General features: G+C 39.5%; 2 protein-coding genes across 2 annotated transcripts; one reads left to right on the plus strand and one right to left on the minus strand.

Annotated features, from left to right (window-relative positions):
- LOC118484120 (RNA-binding protein BRN1-like) lies at positions 1-508 on the minus strand. The gene is made up of 2 exons (XM_035980026.1): positions 453-508; positions 1-334 (listed from the first exon to the last, which is right to left on the minus strand). Exons 1-2 carry the CDS (start codon positions 489-491, stop codon positions 20-22), a joined length of 354 nt encoding a protein of 117 aa, XP_035835919.1. The 5' UTR covers positions 492-508; the 3' UTR covers positions 1-19.
- A 24,572-nt stretch (positions 509-25,080) lies between these two features.
- LOC110892483 (golgin subfamily A member 6-like protein 6) lies at positions 25,081-26,550 on the plus strand. The gene is made up of 4 exons (XM_022139646.1): positions 25,081-25,361; positions 25,425-25,553; positions 25,635-25,735; positions 26,438-26,550. The coding sequence occupies exons 1-4, from the start codon at positions 25,081-25,083 to the stop codon at positions 26,548-26,550; spliced, it is 624 nt and encodes a 207-aa protein (XP_021995338.1).
- Positions 26,551-26,837: the final 287 nt, after the last annotated feature.

A 26,837-nucleotide genomic window follows, 5' to 3' on the forward strand; every position in this document is an offset into this window, starting at 1 on the left:
GATCCACAAAAAAAGATTTTTAACAACCTTCAACATGATCTGGGGCACTTCCACTGACAGTTGAAGAAGTAGCGGCATGGTTATTTGCAGCTTCTGGTGGTACTGGGCTAGACGGGCCACTGAAAGGCCTAATTCCGCCAGAAAACGCCAGAGGATATTGAAGCCTGGGAACGGTTAGATAAGCAGAGCCCATATAACCGGCTGGTGGAACCGCAAAGTTTCTTGGAGAGCCTGCTCGTAATGCACTTGCTTGAGTTGGGCTCAGGTTGGTAAAAGCGGGCTGATTCTGCACCGGGGGAAGGCGATACTGCATGAGCCCATAAGTTCCAGTAGCCTACTTACAAAATCAACTCTTATTCATATAGTAACTTCAATGCCAAATGAAAATAGCCACTAAAAAAGACCACACAATAAAAGTAGTTCAGTGATTCAGTGACTATGATAAAACAAACCTGATACCCATAACCATTATATGGTGACATGTATCCCATTGGAAGCGCTCCAAATAAAGACTCCTTTTATCGCTAATCAGAGAATCCACCATATTAACATGAGAATTCTTTGTTGGAACTGAAGAAACTTGAAACATGAGAATTCTTTGTTGGAACTCAAGATTTTGCCATTTCTATCTCTTGCATTCTGCTAGTGTTGCAGAACCTAATTTGTTTGTTTGTAATTTTCTAGACATAGATCCCACAATTTGACACAGTTACCTTGGGTGGGCCCGCTTCCAGGAGATATAGCCGAAGTTGAAGCATACTGCAGAATCTTCAGAGCTGCTGAAAGCCTGCACAATGCATTAATGGACACATTATGCAACCCACTTACAGGTGAATGCAGTGTTTCTTATGCTTTCCCTTCAGAGGACGGGTACTCTTTTGGTTGCATCTTTGTTAGGTTCCTCAACCTCGCCAATGTAAGCAACACGTAGAGATGCGTACTCTGTCATTAGCCAGCCAAGGTTGTAGAGTTGATGCCAATTACCTACACTTAGAACACAAGAGATAAAAAAAGAGAAGGATCGGTAAATAAGAGGTTGCAATAATTGAATTAATACATACTTCAGTAAAACTCTATACATAATTAAAACATATTTTACAAAACAAAACCTAAAGAGCTTGAAACCCTAGCAGCCACCTGTAGTCCTTGCCTTGCACGACCACTGTTGGTATCGCAGTCTGGAATCTTCCTATCTACAGGCTTTCACATATTCAGGAACGACTCCTGGCTCTCCGTAGCAATAGGATTGGAAATCTGGCTCTAATCTGCATACGAAAATACTCAGGAATCGAAACCTAGCTCTTTCAAAGCTTTTTACCTGCACAATCCTCTACCAAATAGTAAATTTCACAATTGTTAAAATGTTACAATTTTAGAATCCACTTGTAGATATTATTCAATCATAAACAATAGTTATATCAAGTTCAAATTAATGACCTTGATTAAACTAATACTGATTTTACTGTTAGTTTCACATATTATCTCAAGCCTTAACTTCATTTTTCATTCTAAACATACTCTCCCAACCCACTGTTGTTCATCATGTTTAGCACTCGGAATTTTGAAAATCAGCTTTTCAGCATCAGTTGTCGAAAATAAGATGAAATATAATCTTTTTGATTTTTCAAAATTTTATGCTAAAACACATTTTTTTAAGATTTTCAGTGTGAAAAAATGCAATAAAGAAATATTTACAGACATTATTTTTGTGAGTTTGTGTAAGAGGATCATATCAGTTTATGAGACAAATCACTAACACCATTGAGCTTGAAACACTTTAAGTTTTAAACAAATTCACTTCTGATTGTCAGTATTGTTGTCCACTTAAACTTCTACACCAGTTTCAATTGATTCGAGATACAGATTATTGTTTTAAGGACTTAAACTTATTCGCGTGTCCCACCTCAGAATATACTCCCGTATCAAAATTCCCTAGATTCAGTCTTACAGGTGAGTATACCATAATGATATCTGTATCTGGGTTAGTGCGAGACCTTGAGAGCTCAGGTATGAACTTCCGTTCAGTCAAAGAGATGAAGGCTCGACTTTAGGTGTGTTCCCTTGAGGGAATCTTTTCTTCAACTGCAATTGATTCATATCTTTCGATATTTTTTTTCAATTTTTATGCAGAGGGTAAGCTTTTAAAGCACATAAAGTATTATACGAGGTCTAGGCCATTGCTTCCGCAATATCAGAAGAACAAGTATAATACCCCAGATATCAAACAGTATAAAGACCTAGTATCTCAGAATCAGGCAATCTCTCAAACAAGATTTCAGGGGTTACCCATATATCCTAGAGATGTTCCCCACGAGATAAGCAAGTATTGATATTTAGGTTTATATCTCAAATTCAATCTACTAGTCGTGGGAAGTCTACTGGCACATCATCAGTGAGACTTGTTTAAAAACATTTTGACTTTCCATTTCTTTAGCATGTTGTGATAGTCAACTGATGTACTATCATTTCCTCTTTTTCACAACGAAACTCATTTTTGATTTTTCAATGTTTTTGGATTTTTAGATTTTATCATGTTTTTTGGATTTTTCAAATTTTCAAAATTTCTAAAAATTTTTACTTCCCCTAAAATCAAAAATATGTTTCAATTTTTTATTTTCAAGGAAAATTTGAAAATAAACGCAATAAACTGTACAAATAAAATGACAAACTGATGTGAATTGCTTCAATTCTCCATTCTCTTGGCTTAAACAATCAGAACTCCCCCTGACAACAAACTATTTTCCCATTATGATTTCAAAACACTTAAGTTTGTTTTAATCAAAATGGTTTTTCCAGAAAATTAGTTTTGTTGATTTCACACATCACAGGGTTTAATTCATCACTTTGTTCTTTCAACAGCTTACGAATGAATCCCTTTTTTCTTTTACCACTTGTAAAAACAATCACATGTAGAATTTTTTCACACAAACATTTTTCATTTCTAAGAAAGATGCCGATTCATGCTTCACGATTACCAACTTGGGAGCTCCGGCAAGTCAGGATTTTCAGTTAAAGAGATTCACCCAAGCCTGGCGGTCCTTGGGTGATTCCGAGTCATCATCACTCGGTTTCTTTCCTTTCTTATTCTTTGCATAAAATTCCTTTACCCCTTTGACCTTCCCGTCAACCATTTTTCCAAAAATATTTAAAACTATAGGGTTAAAAGCTTTTTCAACATCAAATTCTTTCTTTTCAGAAAAGAATTGATTTGAAATCTGTAAGACCGTAACACGTTTGTATCGAAAAGTCGCAGCGGAAATACGCGCCATAAAATTTCTTTCTTAAACATTCCTTTATATTTGAAAATCATTTAAAAACATCTTTATGTAAGGAACTACATTGTTTATTTTTCATTAACGTATCGATAATAACATACTAATACAGATTACATGACCACCCATTCTGTACAATCCATGTCTCTATCACTCGATCTTCAATCACTAGCCTTCCATCATGTTGATCCCTAATTCTGTTCCACCTGCACTCACCACATACATTCATAACATTAGTACATAGTATATATATAAACAAGATTCATTCTAGTACAACTTTCCATTTCGTTATCGTTCATAATCTTTAAGCATTTCATCTGCATATCCATATCCTGGTGAGGCTCCAGTAATGTACCTGCATTACTTTTCATTCTCAAAGCACACTATTAATATCATATTACTCATACATTCTTACATACATATATACATTCTTACATGCATACTTACACATCTACATACATACATACCTTCCTATATTTCTACATACATGCATACACTCATACGTACCATCATGTATTCTTAATACACATCTATATACGCACATTCATTACTACGTCTCCACATACATACATATACACATACGTATCTTCACATATACATAAATACACATCTACTTACGCACATACATTACCACATACACGTTCAAGATCTTACATACCTCTTATATACCCATACATTAGTTACATGGTACTTAGACTTAGATTTATAGCCCATAAACGTCAAAGGGACGATCAAAATCATGTTTGGGAGGCCCGCCGTGGTCCACGGATAATAAACCGAAGCCTACTATACCCAAATCAACTTAGAAAACAATTTTCAGGTTTTTGAACATGGGGAGGCCGTCGGCGACGGCCCAAGGGGCGTCGGCAACGGCCCTAGGGGCGTCGGCGACGACCCTTGCAATTGCCCGTAGCCCAAAACTTCCATAGACAGCCAAATAACCTGTTAGCCAAAAGCTGACTTTCTAGAGCCCGTCGGCGACACCCTCTAGATTTTGCATTTTTCTGCAGTTCCGTTTCGACGTCCGTACGCACTAAAACGCGCATAACTTTTGAACCGTTTACCCGTTTAACCTCCCGTTTCTTCCTACATGCTTCTAAATTCACATTCTATCATGTGGACTTGAAATCCCATATCCGGAATAAAGAAATTCCTAACTTACGCACTATTGGCTTAATATTCATTTTCGCTCAAAGCTTATTTTGACCCGTTAAGGTGATTGCGCATTAAATGGTCTATGACTTACAAAACCATTCTCCCCACTTTCATACTTGACCAAAACATTACACTAATCGAATAGATTGTTTCTAAACTACTTTTAAGATCGTTTGCACAATATACCCATCAAGGGCGTTCTAGTCAACTTTAATCCCATCATTTACGACGAAAGACTTCGAAACACATAATTAACCTCAAACATCATGTTTAATTAATTAAAACATTATATTACTCAAACAAACTAAGAAGTGATTACGAAAATCACTTATCTTTTTGCATCCGTATTCGCATCCGCTCCCTTGCCTCCTTTTAACCCGTTTGCCTTTCTTGCTTGAGACCATTTCCACATGATCCCTATGCTTTCATGTCACCGCAATCACATTCTCATTAGTATATATGATTGTACATTTAAATGATCATGTCAAATGCATAACTCACATTTGACTTTCATTAGTCAAGCCTAACAAACATAAGATATATACCCGAAATCGCATCTTTTCCAACTCTTATAATTCCTCACGTAATTGCATATAACACACATTGTTATACATGCACCATACGACTTTATAGCATTACAACTTGACAAGAGTCCTGCCATACGACTTATGCAAGGTTTGACTTTCAAAAGTCAACGACCTGTCTTATGAACTTTCGACTAAACCTCGTACTTCCATGTCAACATAATAGACTACACTAGTGACACTATATATAATTCATACTCATAATGCAATGCGCATACAACCACATGATCGATCATTTACATACATACATACACACACACATATATATATATATATATATATATATATATATATATATATATATATATATATATATATATATATATATATTCAATCCAATACTTTGCTAATACTTTTATGATCTCACAATAGACGACCATATTTGGAATAACAATCAACATGAATCTACCATCTTTACTTGCTATATATATTAACACCAATATTGTTTCATAATCCCAAATAAACCATCCACTTAACTCATAAGGTGTATCATACAATGCGAATGACTAGTGCACGTTCCTACTCAAATGGTAATTTAACGAAACCCCCACATGAATTCAATCTTACACGCATTCCTTTTGTAAGTCCACCTACAATATAATCACTTCCACATTGTATGCATATTCATCCACTACTTGTATACATTTTCACATAATATTGTCATTGCGACATTTCCTCAAACACTTGGGGCGCGTACAACTAGTTAAGCATAATGTACAAGTAGTTTATGCCTAACTTCCTAGTTCATACATACTACATCAAGTTTATCACTTACAACATGTACCCTTCTAATCATAACATTAAACATATCAAATACCACAATTTCTTTCAAATCTTACTCAATCTAACTGATAAGAATCGATCATATAGTACACCATACATCAAAAATATACAAGAATTGAACATAGTAATTCATTCATCTCACCATTCTTACTAGCACAAGTGGGTTTTATCCCAAAACATCAAATTGCTTAGAATCCTACATAGTTCATGTTCTACACGGTGATTCTAACACACATACATGGTTAATTTCACACAATTTCACGGATTAATCATAAACCCACTTCATACAAGATCATCAAATCATAGATTGCAACTTACCTTATGATCAATACACTTAGATTAAGTTGTATATAACCTCATGCATTCGATTTCTTCTCAAAATCGGCTTCAATTCTTGAGTTCTTGCAAGTAATTGAAGGAGAAGGGTTTCCCCTTGCTCCTGCCCCTCTCTCGCGACCCACATACCAAACACAATCACTATGTTTAATTTTTTATATAAACCTTTTTAACTTGTATAACTTCGGTCCCTCTACTATGGAAGTTGTGTTTTAAGGTTAGAAATATATCCTTACTTGTTTAATTAAGTAAATAACTGGGTTAAATAGCCTAGTTATTTTTATTTCATGATATAACATGGAAAACATGCTAGCGAATATAAAAATTCGGATATTGGGGCGTTACAAGTCTATCCCCCTTAAATAAGGTCTCGTCCCCCGAAACCTTTCTCATTCTTAGTAGACCAATACTACTCTTACTTTTTCATTTATCCATTCATGATGTTCAATACAACATGAATACATTCGGGATCTTTGCCAAAAGTCTTATTCATGAATAAATATAATCGTACAAACCTAAGTCTATGGCTTGTTTCTAACTTCCTATTTAAGCATATTACATTCATATATTTACTAATCAAAATAAATCGATTTATTTCATACTACTCATACATCATATGTTATCTTTCATTTTGTTCACTATGAGCCATCCTAAACATTCCATTACTATCATTACTTCTGATTACCTTTAAGCTCTTAGGAGGGGTCGATATATTATCATACGCATACTATAATCATTCAAAGACTTATTATTACCACTAAAATCACCCTTCTTAAACTTACTTATCCGTACTTAACACGAAGACTAAGCATTATTTCCATGGTTACTATTGTTATTTATGCCATGCGTATCTTTTCTACAAGGTCTTGTTCAAATGAACATGGCCAACAAGCCGAGCATCAAGGTCAGCATTTCTTAACGATACTTTCCGTCTCGTATATTCTATCAGAATTTCCACAGTCACGAGCATTCAAGTTCAGTACCACCCGACGATCATTACGGACATTTTGAAATTCATTCCACATTTTGCATTACAGTTTTGCATATATACATTCGATTATGACACATCCATATCTAGTCGAGTCATAACCTCCTACTAAAGCTACAACCCTTTTTATACATACCTGACGGAAGTAGATTCCATTGATTCGTTATCCATACCTTACGATGATCATTCCTTTCCGATTAGTGACTTTGCGTGTCCATTCATCAAACTCACCTATGAGTATAAACTTAACAAATCAACACATTAACTATCGAGTTCAAATAGCGATCGCCATCTGACCCATATGACCCATTTATCCTTTCGACCATTCTTGTATGCAACACATTTGCATAAATATATTCATATATATATATATATATAATATATATATATATATATATATATATATATATATGAAAGTTTAAACGTAATTTGGATCATACCACTTAAGGAATATTTACTTGTTTGGTCCGTAATTACATAAATATTCGAATATTTTCATTCTCATCATTCTTTCGTTCATTTGCTTTACATTTACTTATATGACTTGTTTAACGCAAGCATGGTCTGTGACAACTCGAAATTTAGAACCTTTCTTGTGTCTCGATGTAACATGCTTGTACGTTATGTGACTGGTCAACCGATTAACTTAATGATAAACGTGAACCTTTTATGTGAAATGTGTCTTGTTTGTGTGCATATATATTTATACGTGTTATAAGTGAACCGAGAACCCAACCCGAGAACAAAGGACCCGACTCGAGACCATGAGGTCTCGAGTGTATAGTAACCGAATGGGCCTTGGGCCGAGAACCTAGTGACCGGTTTGGGCCATTGGGCCGTGACCTCCTTAACCGGCTAGTAAGCCCTTTAGGGTGCACCTTGTGGAACTAGTATATATAGCAAACCCCTTGCCAACCTTGTCACTCTTTGGGCAACCACACTCACCCTCCTCTACACACTCTCCTACTAAAACCCTAGAAACACAAACACACCTCCAAGCTCTCGAACCCAATCGGTTGGCACAAGAACCCTCGGATTTGGACTTTGGATCGACTCACACACGCACCTCATCAACCGGTTAGTGTTTCTCGATGTTTATGGTTGAATATGGTTGATTCTTGTTGTGTTTTGTGATGCATGATAAAGCTAATTGACAAGATGATGTTGTTGAGATATGCATGATGTTCAAAGTTCAAAATAATTGATTCATAGGTGTTTTCATTACTATGTGTTATAACCGATTGATAAGGATGAAGAGTTAATGCTTAGTTATGATAAAAATGTGTAGTATGCCTTAATGAAAATGATGTTATCGGTTGTACTTGGATTTGGATCCGAAAGGTTTGGGTGTTTATACTAAACGAATCGGCTAATGAATATGTTTGTCATGATAGGATGCATGATAGTGAATGATAGTTCATGATCTTGTAGAATAAGGGTTAAGTATGTTATGAATATGATGAATATGTGTTTGAGTGATTAAAGAACACGAAGAACAGCTTGAATGTGCTTTGAATGTTTGAATTCTGCTTGTTTGATCTGAATTCATGAATGTTTAGACAATAAAACATGTTTTAGTGGATAGTACAATGTTTGTGTTGCATGATATTCAAATGCTATTGGATAGTACAAACTGTGCAGAAATCAGCAGATGTTGGGGAGTCGAAACCCTGGTTGCGACTCGAAATCTCCACATTGCAACACCAGTTGCGAGTCGAGAACACCTGGTTACGACTCGCAACCATAACATGACAAGCCGAGATCATGGTTTCGAGCCCGGTTACGACTCGAGACCAAAACAGCACAAGCCGAAACCGTGGTTGCGACACAGGTTGCGACTCGCAACCACCAATGGGCAACATAAACAGCATGACCCGCAACCATGTTTGCGAGTCCGGTTGCGACTCGAAACCGCACTAATGGGCTTGCTTAGTTATGGGCCTAGGATAGTGGGCCGGACTTAAGGACTTCTGTATTACTGTTGACGTGTTGTTTTGGGCCTGTTACTACGAGCCCAACTGTTTGGGCCTCACACTTGGACTTTGGGTTGGTATTTGACTGTTACCTGTGAACTGTTTATGTTAAACGTGTTGCCATGATTATTACCTGTGTACAATACGTGTTGAACATACGTGCACTGCTTGGCTTGAATCTGATACGAATAATACCTGTGATAGGACCTAATTGATTACCTGCAACTTAATTGACTTTCCGTGATTAACTGCCGAGTAAACCAAGGTGAGTTCACACCCTCTACAAAGCATGAGATTCCCTGGGTTGGGAACGGGGTTAAGGAACGGGGGTTCCTCGTCCTCCTTGGGTAGGACGTCAGTGGTTCAGGAATGTGATTCCTCGTTCGAATGGACGGATAACTCGTACTAGACTAAAACTCTATCACGAAGTCCCTCCTTTTTGTATCGACTAATCGCCGGGCCAATGGCGAGCGGGTCATTAGTTAGATAGCGCTATTTAGGTCTGACAAACCTCACACCGTGCCGCAGAGGACGGGCGTGAACTAATGGATCTGGGGCACGTCAATGATGATAGACATTGATGTTTTCAGGGCACATAAACATGACTACAGTCAGCAGTCGATATGGTAACGAGTCTAGTGTACGTATGGGGTAGCCCCCACGGCCGAAATGCCTGATAACTAACATGGGGTAGCCCCCACGGCTGGAGTGCCGGAGTAACTGGGAATGAATATGTCACGTTTTTAAACTATGGGGTAACCCCCACGGCAGGATGCCAGTTAAAGGAAACTGTTTTCGAAATAGCTAAAACGAACACCCAACCGTGAACTCACTCAACTAGTTGTTGACTCGTTATTACATGCTTTGCAGGACCTTAGGTACTCAGATGGAGCTTGCATGGAGGAGAGTCGTTGTGGGACACGGATTGCTGCGTACCATGTTCTATTTGAAAACATTCGAACTTATGTTATAACTTTAAACTTATGCTTCCGCTTACAACTTAAACTTGTTTTGTTGGAACACCAATCGTATTGGTTAAACTTTTATGATTACTTATATGCTTGTTCAGTATGATTGGTGGCTGGATCCCGGTCAGTCACGCCTCCAAGCGGTAGTACTCCGCAGGTGGGATTTTGGGGGTGTGACAGATTGGTATCAGAGCCATTGGTTATAGTGAACTAGGTTTTAATAAAGGGGAAACATTTTTGTTAAAACCAGACTATAACCGGTATAGTGCTCGACGGTCCACAACGACACTTCACTCCGCATGCAAGGCTCGACATTCTAGGTAATATGATGTGCGTATATTGCCTACTTGTTAGTTACGTAGTACATTGCTCATGGTATGCTTAATTAGTATAACTACTGTTGTTGAACACATGCGTGCTTACTCTGTCCTACTATCGTACTTTCGTGAACCTCTCTCACACGTATTACTCTTGTTATGAAGAATCATGTCTGGACGCGTTAACATGACACAAGCCCAGTTGACGGCTTTGATCAACGAACGAGTTGCCGCAGCGCTTGCAGCTGCAAACGCAGGAGGTATATCCTGCAGTCCGAATTTGTTCTAGGATCATTTGGATCCTACTCTCGTGAACCAACCTTTGTGTTAAACTCTGTCTTTCTTTCACCCACCTTAGGTCATCATGCTCAGGCACCGGTGTGCACATTTAAGACCTTTATGGACTGTCGACCCACTACTTTTAGCGGAACTGAAGGAGCAGTAGGTCTCCTACACTGGTTTGAGAAACTGGAATCTGTGTTCGAAATGTGTGAATGCCCTGAAGCGCACAGGGTGAAGTATGCTACTGGTACTCTCGAGGGTTTGGCCCTCACGTGGTGGAATGCTCAAGTGCAGATGTTAGGGTTGGTTGCTGCCAACGCCACCCCATGGGAGAATTTCAAGGAAATGATCAGAGAGGAATACTGCAGTCGTGATGACATTCACAAACTGGAAGATGAGTTCTACAATCTCAAGATGACGGGGTCAGAGATTGAGGCATACACTAAGAGATCGCATGAGCTTGCCTTGTTGTGTCCTACTATGGTGGACCCTCCCTATAAGCGAATTGAACTCTATCTCAAGGGCTTAGTGCCAGAGATCCAAAGTCATGTGACTTCAGCAAACTTGACTACTATTCAGCAGGTTGTTCAGTTGGCTCACCGTCTCACTGACCAAGCGGTGGAGCAGAACAAGTTACCAAAGCGCATAGGTGCTGCAACTACTTCTGGTACTTCTAGTGGGGACAAACGGAAATGGGATGGAACTTCAAGCAGGGGTTCAACTTCTGTGCAATCTCAGTCTCAGCAGAGAAAGACTGACGACCACAAGAGCCCCAGTCAGCAATCGTCGGGTGGTCAAAGTCATGGTGGGTACAAGGGGAATCACCCCAAATGCAATCGTTGCAACCTACACCACAGTGGGCCATGCACCAGGGGCAACTGTCATCGGTGCAACAAGCCTGGCCATGTTGCAAAGGATTGCAGGAGCGCATACCCCGCCAATCAGAATCGTCAGCAACCTCAGCAGAACCAGCGACAGCAGCAGGGTAACAACAAAGGGTGCTTTCAGTGTGGAGCTGAAGGCCACTTCAAGAAAGATTGTCCCCAACTGAACTAAAACAACAACAACAATTAGGGAAATGGTAACAATGGGAACCACAACAACAATGGTGCCAGGGGACGAGTGTTCGTGATTGGTCAAGGTGAAGCAAGGAATGATCCCAACGTGGTGACGGGTAAGTTCCTTCTCGACGACTTTTATGTTACAGTCTTATTTGATTCGGGTGCCGATACTAGCTATGTGTCACTAGAAGTTAGTCAAATGCTTAAGCGTATTCCAACACCCCTGAACACCAAGCACACCGTAGAACTAGCTAATGGTAAGAGTTTGGAGGCCTCGCACGTAGTCAAGGGTTGCCAACTTATTCTCGCTAACCAGACTTTCTCTATTGACCTTATTCCTATCGTCTTGGGTAGTTTCGACGTTGTCATTGGGATGGATTGGTTATCCCAACACCGAGCAGAGATTCTTTGCAACGAGAAGATCGTTCGTATTCCTGGTTTAAGTAGTGAACCACTCATGATTCGTGGCGACAAGAGAAGCGCTGTTGAGAACATCATCTCTCTTCTTAAGGCCCAGAAATGCTTACGAAAGGGCCACACTGCGATTTTGGCTCTAGTTACTGATACCACAGAGAAAGAGAAGAAGCTAGAAGATTTTCCAGTTGTACGAGACTATCCTGAGGTATTCCCTGAGGAATTACCTGGTCTTCCGCCCCATCGCCAAGTCGAGTTTCAGATCGAACTAGCTCCTGGAGCTGCGCCTGTAGCACGTGCACCTTATCGTTTAGCTCCATCAGAGTTGGAAGAACTCTCTACGCAACTACAAGAACTCCTGGATAAAGGTTTTATTCGTCCTAGCTCATCGCCTTGGGGAGCCCCAGTACTTTTTGTGAAGAAGAAGGATGGTACCTTCAGGATGTGCATCGACTATCGAGAACTCAACAAGGTAACTGTGAAGAACCGTTATCCTCTACCTCGCATTGACGACTTGTTCGATCAGTTGCAGGGGTCGAGCTACTATTCAAAGATCGACCTGAGATCGGGATATCACCAGCTGAGAGTTCGGGAAGAGGATGTCTCTAAGACAGCCTTTAGGACTCGATATGGGCACTATGAGTTTTTGGTCATGCCGTTTGGGCTGACGAACGCACCCGCAGTTTTCATGGATTTGATGAACCGAGTTTGCAAGCCGTATCCGGACAAATTCGTTATAGTCTTCATCGACGACATCCTGATCTATTCTAAGAGTAAAGAGGAGCACGAACAACATCTACGACTTATTCTGGAACTCCTTCGGAAGGAACAGCTTTACGCAAAGTTCTCGAAATGCGACTTCTGGCTTCGTGAAGTCCATTTCCTAGGGCATGTGGTGAACAAGGATGGGATTCACGTTGATCCATCCAAAGTGGACTCTATTAAGAACTGGCCTGCGCCTCGCACACCAAAGGAGATTCGCCAATTCTTGGGATTGGCAGGTTACTACAGGAGATTCATTAAGGATTTTTCTAAGATCGCGCAGCCTCTCACCTCGCTAACGCAGAAAGGCGTTGTTTATCATTGGGGAAATGCACAAGAGTTAGCTTTTCAGCATCTAAAGGATAGACTTTGTAGTGCACCTATCCTTTCACTGCCAGAGGGCACAGAAGATTTTGTGGTTTACTGTGATGCATCAATTCAAGGTCTTGGTTGTGTATTGATGCAACGAGATAAAGTCATAGCTTACGCCTCACGCCAACTCAAAGATCACGAGAAGAACTACACGACGCATGATTTGGAGCTGGGAGCTGTTGTTTTCGCACTTAAGTTATGGCGGCATTACCTGTACGGAACCAAGTGCGCCATCTACACCGACCACAGAAGTCTAGAGCACATATTCAAGCAGAAGGAACTGAATATGCGGCAACGACGATGGGTCGAGCTGCTGAACGACTACGAGTGCTCTATCAGGTATCACCCGGGCAAGGCCAACGTAGTGGCTGACGCCCTCAGTCGAAAGGACACTGCGCCTAAGCGCGTAAGAGCTCTACAACTCACGATCCATTCTAGTCTACCTTCGCAAATACGAGCTGCTCAGATAGAAGCACTGAAACCATAAAACGTTAGAGCCGAAGCCCTACGCGGGTCAAGACAACGCTTAGAACAGAAGGAAGACGGTGCTTACTACGTAACAGGACGCATTTGGGTCCCACACTACGGCGACTTACGAGAACTTGTGATGGATGAAGCGCACAAATCTCGCTACTCGGTACACCCTGGTTCGGATAAGATGTACCACGATATTAAAACTACGTACTGGTGGCCTAGCATGAAGGTCCACATCGCAACTTACGTCAGCAAGTGTTTGACTTGTGCGCGAGTCAAGACAGAATATCAGAAACCCTCAGGCCTACTCCAACAACCGGAGATACCACAATGGAAATGGGAACAGATTTCCATGGATTTCATTACTGGCCTACCTAGATCACAGCGCGGAAACGATACTATCTGGGTGATCGTGGATCGACTCACAAAATCCGCACACTTTTTGGCAATTAAGTAGACAGATAAATTCTCCACTTTAGCGGAAATATACCTCAAGGAAGTTGTTTCGAGGCACGGGGTGCCCACCTCTATCATCTCTGATCGAGATGCACGTTTTACTTCGGAACTGTGGCAAGCAATGCACAAGTCTTTTGGTTCACGTCTAGATATGAGCACAACATATCACCCACAGACGGACGGGCAGTCCGAGCGCACTATCCAGACATTAGAAGACATGCTACGTGCTTGTGTAATCGACTTTGGCAACAGCTGGGAAAGGCATCTGCCACTCGTGGAATTCTCGTATAATAACAGCTACCACACCAGCATTAAAGCTGCTCCGTTTGAGGCATTGTACGGACGTAAATGCCGGTCACCTCTTTGTTGGGCAGAGGTGGGGGATAGTCAAATCACTGGTCCAGAACATGTGGTAGACACTACTGAGCGGATTGCTCAAATACGACAACGCATGGCGGCCGCTCGAGACCGTCAGAAGGCCTACGCCGCTAAGGGCAGGAAACCACTTGAGCTCCAGGTTGGGGAGCGGGTATTACTCAAATTTTCACCCTGGAAGGGTGTGGTTCGTTTTGGTAAACGAGGCAAACTTAACCCACGATACGTTGGACCTTTCGAAATCATAGAGAAAATAGGCAAGGTGGCCTACAGACTGAACTTACCAGCAGAACTCGGTGCAGTTCACAACGTTTTCCATGTGTCGAATCTGAAGAAGTGTCTGTCAGATGAGACGCACGTAGTTCCTCTGAAGGAACTCACGATCGACGAACAGTTGAAATTCGTCAAAGAACCAGTCGAAAGCACGGACCGGGATGTTAAGGTCCTCAAGAGCACTAGAATACCTCTTGTTCGAGTTCGTTGGAACTCACGTCGCGGCCCAGAGTTCACCTGGGAGCGCGAAGATCGGATGAAACAAAAGTATCCCCAACTGTTTGAGAACAGTACAACCGCTACTGAGGCTGAAGCTACGGAATTTCGGGACGAAATTCCAGATCAACGGGGGGTGGATGTGACACCCCAGGATAACCGGGAAAACCTTACAACTTAACTAGCTTCCTCAGTGAGTGCCATCAAATTTCGGGACGAAATTTCTTTCAACTTGGGGATGATGTGACAACTCGAAATTTAGAACCTTTCTTGTGTCTCGATGTAACATGCTTGTACGTTATGTGACTGGTCAACCGATTAACTTAATGATAAACGTGAACCTTTTATGTGAAATGTGTCTTGTTTGTGTGCATATATATTTATACGTGTTATAAGTGAACCGAGAACCCAACCCGAGAACAAAGGACCCGACTCGAGACCATGAGGTCTCGAGTGTATAGTAACCGAATGGGCCTTGGGCCGAGAACCTAGTGACCGGTTTGGGCCATTGGGCCGTGACCTCCTTAACCGGCTAGTAAGCCCTTTAGGGTGCACCTTGTGGAACTAGTATATATAGCAAACCCCTTGCCAACCTTGTCACTCTTTGGGCAACCACACTCACCCTCCTCTACACACTCTCCTACTAAAACCCTAGAAACACAAACACACCTCCAAGCTCTCGAACCCAATCGGTTGGCACAAGAACCCTCGGATTTGGACTTTGGATCGACTCACACACGCACCTCATCAACCGGTTAGTGTTTCTCGATGTTTATGGTTGAATATGGTTGATTCTTGTTGTGTTTTGTGATGCATGATAAAGCTAATTGACAAGATGATGTTGTTGAGATATGCATGATGTTCAAAGTTCAAAATAATTGATTCATAGGTGTTTTCATTACTATGTGTTATAACCGATTGATAAGGATGAAGAGTTAATGCTTAGTTATGATAAAAATGTGTAGTATGCCTTAATGAAAATGATGTTATCGGTTGTACTTGGATTTGGATCCGAAAGGTTTGGGTGTTTATACTAAACGAATCGGCTAATGAATATGTTTGTCATGATAGGATGCATGATAGTGAATGATAGTTCATGATCTTGTAGAATAAGGGTTAAGTATGTTATGAATATGATGAATATGTGTTTGAGTGATTAAAGAACACGAAGAACAGCTTGAATGTGCTTTGAATGTTTGAATTCTGCTTGTTTGATCTGAATTCATGAATGTTTAGACAATAAAACATGTTTTAGTGGATAGTACAATGTTTGTGTTGCATGATATTCAAATGCTATTGGATAGTACAAACTGTGCAGAAATCAGCAGATGTTGGGGAGTCGAAACCCTGGTTGCGACTCGAAATCTCCACATTGCAACACCAGTTGCGAGTCGAGAACACCTGGTTACGACTCGCAACCATAACATGACAAGCCGAGATCATGGTTTCGAGCCCGGTTACGACTCGAGACCAAAACAGCACAAGCCGAAACCGTGGTTGCGACACAGGTTGCGACTCGCAACCACCAACGGGCAACATAAACAGCATGACCCGCAACCATGTTTGCGAGTCCGGTTGCGACTCGAAACCGCACTAATGGGCTTGCTTAGTTATGGGCCTAGGATAGTGGGCCGGACTTAAGGACTTCTGTATTACTGTTGACGTGTTGTTTTGGGCCTGTTACTACGAGCCCAACTGTTTGGGCCTCACACTTGGACTTTGGGTTGGTATTTGACTGTTACCTGTGAACTGTTTATGTTAAACGTGTTGCCATGATTATTACCTGTGTACAATACGTGTTGAACATACGTGCACTGCTTGGCTTGAATCTGATACGAATAATACCTGTGATAGGACCTAATTGATTACCTGCAACTTAATTGACTTTCCGTGATTAACTGCCGAGCAAACCAAGGTGAGTTCACACCCTCTACAAAGCATGAGATTCCCTAGGTTGGGAACGGGGTTAAGGAACGGGGGTTCCTCGTCCTCCTTGGGTAGGACGTCAGTGGTTCAGGAATGTGATTCCTCGTTCGAATGGACGGATAACTCGTACTAGACTAAAACTCTATCACGAAGTCCCTCCTTTTTGTATCGACTAATCGCCGGGCCAATGGCGAGCGGGTCATTAGTTAGATAGCGCTATTTAGGTCTGACAAACCTCACACCGTGCCGCAGAGGACGGGCGTGAACTAATGGATCTGGGGCACGTCAATGATGATAGACATTGATGTTTTCAGGGCACATAAACATGACTACAGTCAGCAGTCGATATGGTAACGAGTCTAGTGTACGTATGGGGTAGCCCCCACGGCCGAAATGCCTGATAACTAACATGGGGTAGCCCCCACGGCTGGAGTGCCGGAGTAACTGGGAATGAATATGTCACGTTTTTAAACTATGGGGTAACCCCCACGGCAGGATGCCAGTTAAAGGAAACTGTTTTCGAAATAGCTAAAACGAACACCCAACCGTGAACTCACTCAACTAGTTGTTGACTCGTTATTACATGCTTTGCAGGACCTTAGGTACTCAGATGGAGCTTGCATGGAGGAGAGTCGTTGTGGGACACGGATTGCTGCGTACCATGTTCTATTTGAAAACATTCGAACTTATGTTATAACTTTAAACTTATGCTTCCGCTTACAACTTAAACTTGTTTTGTTGGAACACCAATCGTATTGGTTAAACTTTTATGATTACTTATATGCTTGTTCAGTATGATTGGTGGCTGGATCCTGGTCAGTCACGCCTCCAAGCGGTAGTACTCCGCAGGTGGGATTTTGGGGGTGTGACAGATCAAGCTATCGACTTCTTCTTATGTAGACTAGTTTCGTCTTTTATGTCTTAAATCTGTTTCGTGGATTCGAACACATTATTCATACCTTTCGTACCTTCTATGTTTTGAATCCGTCTCGCGGATTCAAACATTCGATTCATATCTTTCATTATTTGAATCCGTCTCGCGGATTCAAACATTTCATTCATGCCTTTCATTCCTTGAATCCGTCTCGCGGATTCAAGCATTGCATTCATATCTTTCATTATTTGAATCTGTCTCGCGGATTCAAACATTTCATTCATGCCTTTCAATCCTTGAATCCGTCTCGCGGATTCAAGCATTGCATTCATATCTTTCATTCTTTGAATCCGTCTCGCGGATTCAAACATTTCATTCATACATTGTTGATCTGAACTTTCTTACAGATTCAACATTCCTCATTCTTATCACTCACACCTTTCACTCTTACATAGTACTCTCAATCTCCCGAGAGTCTTACTACCCATTTCACCCACACGCCTACCTGCTACCTAATTCTATCGGACATACCTGTAACAATTATCACGGTCTCACGAACGTCATACGTTTCTTGTGTACTAGTCAGGTTCACATTCCACGTACTAGTTTTGTGTCTTCGCGTAATCGCCACCTTATGTCCGAAGAATTTAGTTTCGGCACGTGTAACATTTTCAAAACTTATTTACCATGTCGTTATTTTATTTCGTTTAAAATTTTTCTTTCACTTGCTTAATTATACCATTTCATACGCCCACACGTTAGATTTATGTACCCGGGGTCAATTCGTCTCATTACTTGCCTTGATGCCTTGTCCTAGGCCGCATTCATGGATCATCCCTTCCAAACAATTGCGCTTACCCTTCACATAACATACTATTAGTTTCATTTAAATACATAATCTAATACATACTTACATTCGCTTTTGCCTTCAGGCCTCGATCGAGTCTTGGATTGTACGAGTTCTTGGTCACGAGAGCACACCGGTTTGAGTTCAAGTATTTACCTCCTTCTACTTGATTCTCTCAAACCGGGCTCTGATACCAACTTGTAAGACCCTAACACGTTTTTATCGAAAAGTTGCAGCGGAAATACGCGCCATAAAATTTCTTTCTTAAACATTCCTTTATATTTGAAAATCATTTAAAAACATCTTTATGTAAGGAACTACATTGTTTATTTTTCATTAACGTATCGATAATAACATACTAATACAGATTACATGACCACCCATTCTGTACAATCCATGTCTCTATCACTCGATCTTCAATCACTAGCCTTCCATCATGTTGATCCCTAATTCTGTACCACCTGCACTCACCACATACATTCATAACATTAGTACATAGTATATATATAAACAAGATTCATTCTCGTACAACTTTCCATTTCGTTATCGTTCATAATCTTTAAGCATTTCATCTGCGTATCCATTTCCTGGTGAGGCTCCAGTAATGTACCTGCATTACTTTTCATTCTCAAAGCACACTATTAATATCGTATTACTCATACATTCTTACATACATATATACATTCTTACATGCATACTTACACATCTACATACATACATACCTTCCTATATTTCTACATACATGCATACACTCATACGTACCATCATGTGTTCCTAATACACATCTACACACGCACATTCATTACTAGGTCTCCACATACATACATATACACATACATATCTTCACATATACATAAATACACATCTACTTACGCACATACATTACCACATACACGTTCAAGATCTTACATACCTCTTATATACCCATACATTAGTTACATGGTACTTAGACTTAGATTTATAGCCCATAAACGTCAAAGGGACGATCAACATCATGTTTGGGAGGCCCGCCGTGGTCCACGGATAATAAACCGAAGCCTACTATACCCAAATCAACTTAGAAAACAATTTTCAGGTTTTTGAACATGGGGAGGCCGTCGGCGACGGCCCTTGCAATTGCCCGTAGCCCAAAACTTCCGTAGACAGCCAAATAACCCGTCAGCCAAAAACTGACTTTCTAGAGCCCATCGGCGACGCCCCTAAGGCCGTCGTCGACGCCCTCTAGATTTTGCATTTTTCTGCAGTTCCGTTTCGTCGTCCGTATGCACTAAAACGCGCATAACTTTTGAACCGTTTACCCGTTTAACCTCCCGTTTCTTCCTACATGCTTCTAAATTCACATTCTATCATGTGGACTTGAAATCCCATATCCGGATTAAAGAAATTCCTAACTTACGCACTATTGGCTTAATATTCATTTTCGCTCAAAGCTTATTTTGACCCGTTAAGGTGATTGCGTATTAAATGGTCTATGACTTACAAAACCATTCTACCCACTTTCATACTTGACCAAAACATTACACTAATCGAATAGCTTGTTTCTAAACTACTTTTAAGATCGTTTGCCCAATATACCCATCAAGGGCGTTCTAGTCAACTTTAATCCCATCATCTACGACGAAAGACTTCGACACATAATTAACCTCAAACATCATGTTTAATTAATTAAAACATTATATTACTCAAACAACTAAGAAGTGATTACGGAAATCACTTACCTTTTTGCATCCGTATTCGCATCCGCTCCCTTGCCTCCTTTTAACCCGTTTGCCTTTCTTGCTTGAGCCCATTTCCACATGATCCCTATGCTTTCATGTCACCGCAATCACATTCTCATTAGTATATATGATTGTACATTTAAATGATCATGTCGAATGCATAACTCACATTTGACTTTCATTAGTCAAGCCTAACAAACATAAGACATATACCCGAAATCACATCTTTTCCAACTCTTATAATTCCTCACATAATTGCATATAACACACATTGTTATACATGCACCATACGACTTTATAGCATTACAACTTGACAAGAGTCCTGCCATACGACTTATGCAAGGTTTGACTTTCAAAAGTCAACGACCTATCTTATGAACTTTCGACTAAACCTTGTACTTCCATGTCAACATAATAGACTACACTAGTGACACTATATATAATTCATACTCATAATGCAATGCACATACAACCACATGATTGATCATTTACATACACACACACACACACACACACATATATATATATATATATATATATATATATATATATATTCAATCCAACACTTTGCTAATACTTTTATGATCTCACAATAGACGACCATATTTGGAATAATAATCAACATGAATCTACCATCTTTACTTGCTATATATATTAATACCAATATTGTTTCATAATCCCAAATAAACCACCCACTTAACTCATAAGGTGTATCATACAATGCGAATCACTAGTGCACGTTCCTACTCAAATGGTAATTTAACGAAACCCCCACATGAATTCAATCTTACACGCATTCCTTTTGTAAGTCCACCTACAATATAACCACTTCCACATTGTATGCATATTCATCCACTACTTGTATACATTTTCACATAATATTGTCATTGAGACATTTCCTCAAACACTTGGCGCCTGTACAACTAGTTAAGCATAATGTACAAGTAGTTTATGCCTAACTTCCTAGTTCATACATACTACATCAAGTTTATCACTTACAACATGTACCCTTCTAATCATAACATTAAACATATCAAATACCACAATTTCTTTCAAATCTTACTCAATCTAACTGATAAGAATCGATCATATAGTACACCATACATCAAAAATATACAAGAATTGAACATAGTAATTCATTCATCTCACCATTCTTACTAGCACAAGTGGGTTTTATCCCAAAACATCAAATTTCTTAGAATCCTACATAGTTCATGTTCTACACGGTGATTCTAACACACATACATGGTTAATTTCACACAATTTCACGGATTAATCATAAACCCACTTCATACAAGATCATCAAATCATAGATTGCAACTTACCTTATGATCAATACACTTAGATTAAGTTGTATCTAGCCTCATTCATTCGATTTCTTCTCAAAATCAGGTTCAATTCTTGAGTTCTTGTAAGTAATTGAAGGAGAAGGGTTTCCCCTTGCTCCTGCCCCTATCTTGCGACCCACATACCAAACACAATCACTGTGTTTAATTTTTTTATATAAACCTGTTTACTTGTACAACTTCGGTCCCTCTACTATGGAAGTTGTGTTTTAAGGTTAGAAATATATCCTTACTTGTTTAATTAAGTAAATAATTGGGTTAAGTAGCCTAGTTATTTTTATTTCATGATATAACATGGAAAAAATGCTAGCAAATATAAAAATTCGGATATTGGGCCGTTACAAAATCTCAACTTTGCCAATTTTTTGTTTTAAGTTTCCGTTTGATAATGGTGGAAAATTTGCATCATCCATTGTCGAAACGGAATCATCACTTTTTAGCTCAACTGGTGGCTCCTCTGACTTTGATGAGTCAGATTTATCACCAGATTTAACATCTGATTTCTTAACAACCCACGTTTGGTTGTTAAGATTCACTCTTCTTTTGTAAAACTTATTAGAACACTCACCAACTTCATATGTTGAATTTTTAAACATTTTAAATTTTTTAGTTGGTGCTTCAGTTTTATCAACAACTTTTTCTTTGAGTTTAGAAGGAACTTCCTGTTTTATGTTGGTTGCCATTGGACAGTTCCAGGCGATGTTGTTGGTGCATCCATCTGTCGCCTTCGTCTTGTATCAAGTCTTGTATAGAATAGGTTAGTATAGGGCACGGAATCTAAGAAATTGGTATTTGCAGGTGATTCCGCTTGAAATGACATCTTGTCATTTCAAGCGAAACCACATAATATTCTGATTTCGCTTGAGATGTCTAGATCATGATTTCGCTTGAGTTGTAACGATGTGATTCCGCTTGAACCTATCATGTCTTGTTCAAGAGGAATAAGAACCCCTATATATAGGTGATCATTGGAGCGAAATCATAAGTGATTGTCTTCCGGTTTGCCATGAAGTGCTGCCGAAGTTTTGTCATGCTTGTAAAAGGATTGTATATCAATAAAATCAACAGTTTAAAGTGAATACGGCTAAAATAACACCGATTCATTAGTTTTCGCCTCTTGAATTGGTGAATTACTCTTCTGATCGACTCGTTTGGGTCTGAAAACGATCCTACAAGTGGTATCAGAGCTCAGGAGGAAGAGTTCTTGCCATTTCAGCTGTGTTTTTTGTTTTTCTACACCTTCTTCTTAAAAAAATAAAAATTTTCACGGTAAAATCGGCTCAATTTCACATATAACACGCGCAATCATGTTTTGATAAATCCTTGAAAGTTTCAGAAGTAAAATCAATCTAAAACTTGAGATTTTTGATATTTCGCTTGAAATCAATTTTCAGAAAAGATGACATCACTGTGATTCCGCTTGGATTTTGTCTTGATTCCGTTTGAAAACTATGATTTCGCTTGAAGATTTTATCTGATCCCGCTCGAAACAGAGGTTCCGCTTGAAATTCGACCTGATTCCGCTTAAAGGTTGATTCCGCTTGGAAAAGCTTTGTGTTTCCGCTTGAAGTATCACTTAATTCCGCTTCAAAAGGATATTTCGCTTGAACAACTCAGTTGGTATTCTGCTTGAACATACTTTGTTGATTCCGCTTCAAAAGAAGGTTTCGCTTGAAAGTGTTCTTGGTATTCCGCTTGAAAGTTGAAAATTGTGAACTTTTGAAAATTGAATCATGGACGACGAGTTTTACAATGCTTTTGCTAGTCCGATGACAATTACTCAAAGTACATTGCTTGAACATGAAACTGGAACAACTCAAAAACCGCCCAAGCTTATGGATATTGATGATTATAATGGATGGAACGAACGTTTTGGAAACTGGGTTGAAGCTTATCATTTGGATGCCTGGGATCGTACTAAAGTTCCATATTTTAGACCCCTTGGCAGTGATCGAAAGATGATACCAGTTAGAGAATTGAGTCCTGATGAGAAAAAGAAGTACAAAGATGAGAAGCTAATGGTTAGTTTGTTACAACAGGCGATTAAAGAAGACATCCTGGTCTTGCTTCAACATGATGGTACTGCACATTCAATTTGGAAAGAATTAGAAGCAAAGTCTCTTGGTAATGATGATTTGGTAAGAAACAAAATGTCATTAATGAAGAAAGAATTTGATCTATTTCGTGGTTTGAGAACCGAAAACACCAAGCAGATTATTGAAAGATACTGTAACTTGGTGAAAAACATGTCAAGATTGGGCATCAACAAAAGTAAAGAAGAGCTAATTGAGAAACTGGCAGATGCATTGCCACATGATGTTTGGGGAACGTTTTTGATGATGTTGAGGAATAATAGAGCTGAATATAACAATCTAACACTGGGAGGGTTCATCAAACATCTTGAAGCTCAAGAGATGGAGCAAAGGAAGATTGCTAGGATGAAGAACTATGATGGAGAACAAGATATTGGTTTGTATTTCAAAAGTGGTGTTAGTGAGAAGACAAATTTCTCTCCAAAGGTTGAAACTGCTTTTAATGCAAAAGGTTCTTCTGAAAGTTCTTCTCAGGGATCAAGCAGCACAACAGGATTCTCTTCATTTCCAACCTATGATCCACAGTTTTCTACAACAAAGAGTGGCAAAGTTCTTCAATGCAACATTGCCTTAAAGCTTGAAAATGATCAAAATTATACTGAGGAAGTTGCTAAAAGTCATATGTCTTTGTTGGTGACAGTGCTTGAATCCTATGGAGGCTTAGTTGCAGGGAGGATCGGGAATCCAATGCTCACTAAAGAGGATTACGATCAAATTGATGCCGATGAAATGGAACCGATGGATATAAAATGGTGCATGGCTAGTGTGTTGAGACGGGATGAAAAGTTCAAACAAATTACAGGCAGAGATGATTTTTGCGAGGCTCATGTTTCAACTTTAGGTTTTGATAAGTCTAAAGTTACTTGTTTTCGTTGCAGGGAAAAGGGGCATTTCAAGAGAGAGTGCACAAATCGTGAAGCGAGTGGAGCTCAAAATCCTTTCGGAAACAATGACTACTACAAAAAGGCGATTTATCATTAAGTTACACAACAACCATATCAACAACAACAGTCACCGCATCAGGCACAAACTGCACATGGAAGAAAAGAAATTGAAGATTCAAAGAGAGCGTGTCTGGTTAATCAGGGCAAGGATGGTGGATTCAGCCGGGATAAATACATTCCAACGAACAGTAAAGTATGCTTGGCAGATCAAGATGATGAAAAATTGCCAGATGGTTTCAGTTGGGACAATTTTTGCCCAGACCAAGAATTCATGGCCAAAGAGATGCTAAACGCTAAAGCCTTTGTTGCTAATGCTTATGATGAATATTGGGCAGCAAAATACAGGAAAATTAGGGAAGATGAAGAGAAGAAATGGAAAAGATATGAAGAAGAAAAAGAAGAAGAAAGAAGAAAAACTGAAGCTGAGAAAAATAAAAGAGAAGAAGCAGTTCAAGTGAGAGTAGTCAAAGAAGTTCCAGAATTTGAAATCAAAGCTGATGCTGAAGCAGTCAAAGTTCCAGAGAAGTGTTTGAATTGTGATTCTTTGATCAAGTAAAACAACGAGTTGCTACACAACATTAAAAGGTTGAAAGAATCATATGATACATTGAACAGAGAAATGAACAAATACACCGAATCGAACAATGAAAAAGCTGTTGCAATGAATACACTCAAAGGAGCTTACATGAGACAGTTTGATGATGTCAACTTCTACACAGAGAAGTGTGCTGAGCTGGAATTGAAGTTGGCAACACAAAGAATTGAAACTGAAAGAGTTAACAATCTATTGAAAAGTTACTCATGTTCTACTTTTGTTGTTGACAGGATTTACCCGATCGTGGAAAGACTAAAGACGTTTGATGAAGAGAAGACTTCAGTAGAAAAGAAGTCTGAGACAAAAGAAGAGGATGAAGTAGAAATTTCTGGTGAGAAACCAAGTGTTGTCTACAATAGATGTCCGCCCCCGGTCGAAAATGGATATTCGCCTCGAAATCCAAATTCCGAAAGAGTCAAAAAGGCAATTAACTTACAATGGGAGTCTGGGTCGTCAGATAACTTGCCAGAAAATATTGATGTCACGTTCACATTATCTGACACTGATCATGAGTCAAAGTTGATAAAAAGTGTGGTCGATCAGGTGTTGGATAAAGATGACATTGAGGAGTCAAAACTGGAGTCCAAATCCGAGTCAAAGTCGGAGTCTGATATGTCAAAGTCAACAATCAAAAAGGACAAACGGGTTTATGATAAGGAATTTTTGCTAACAAAATGTAATTTGAATGATGAACTGGTCAAAGTAGCATATACTTTGAAAGATTCTGACAAATTATATTCTGATGAGATTTTTCCAATAAGAAGTGTTAAAATCGAAATGATTAAAAAGGTTTTCAAAATCACAGAAATTAATATTTCTGAAATAAAAGATTTAAAACTTTCTGGAAAACCTAAACAACACACTTCAAGAGACCAACAAAGAATTAACAAGAAAATGGGTTACAATTGTGGTTATAGTTTCCAAAAGAAACCAAACCATAATGGTAATGTCAAAAAGAAAGGTCTTGGATTTAATCAACCGGAAAATCATAAAAATGAAAAAGTTTATAAACCAAAAACTGTGTTGGTTTCAGGAAAATCCTCAGAAGCTGAGAAAGAACAAGCATTCAGAAAGCAAACAAACCAAGAACTCCTTGCCAAGAAGCAAGAGGAATTGAAGAAGTGTGTTGTTCAGAAGAAGATCTAAACGAGAACCTGTTTTCAGTGCAAAACTGCTGGTCACATTGCTAGAAATTGTCCAAAAACATTCAAACCAAAACAGGAAGTCTCTGAGAAACTGAAAGAAAAGATGATTGAAAAAATCGAACCACCAACGAACAAACTTAAAGTTTTTGAAAATTCAATTTATGAGGTTGGTGAATGTTCGAAAAATGTTTTCAAAAAGAAGGAGAAACTTAACAACCAAAAATGGGTTGTTAAGCAATCAAAAGAAAATTCTGGTGATGACTCTGATTCCATAAAATCAGAGGAGCC

Source organism: Helianthus annuus, chromosome 2 (genome assembly GCF_002127325.2).
Source record: "Helianthus annuus cultivar XRQ/B chromosome 2, HanXRQr2.0-SUNRISE, whole genome shotgun sequence".
Classification (NCBI taxonomy): Eukaryota; Viridiplantae; Streptophyta; class Magnoliopsida; order Asterales; family Asteraceae; genus Helianthus; species Helianthus annuus.

Bases quoted from the DNA above. Each gene is read 5' to 3' on its own strand.
- LOC110892483 (XM_022139646.1), top strand. From the start codon at position 25,081: ATGGCCAAAGAGATGCTAAACGCTAAAGCCTTTGTTGCTAATGCTTAT. The intron at 25,554-25,634 runs GTTGGCAACACA...TGTTGTTGACAG, and splicing joins TGTGCTGAGCTGGAATTGAA to GATTTACCCGATCGTGGAAA. The intron at 25,736-26,437 runs GTGAGAAACCAA...TGTTGGTTTCAG, and splicing joins GGATGAAGTAGAAATTTCTG to GAAAATCCTCAGAAGCTGAG.
- LOC118484120 (XM_035980026.1), bottom strand. From the start codon at position 491: ATGGGATACATGTCACCATATAATGGTTATGGGTATCAG. The intron at 335-452 runs GTTTGTTTTATC...TTTTGTAAGTAG, and splicing joins ATAATGGTTATGGGTATCAG to GCTACTGGAACTTATGGGCT.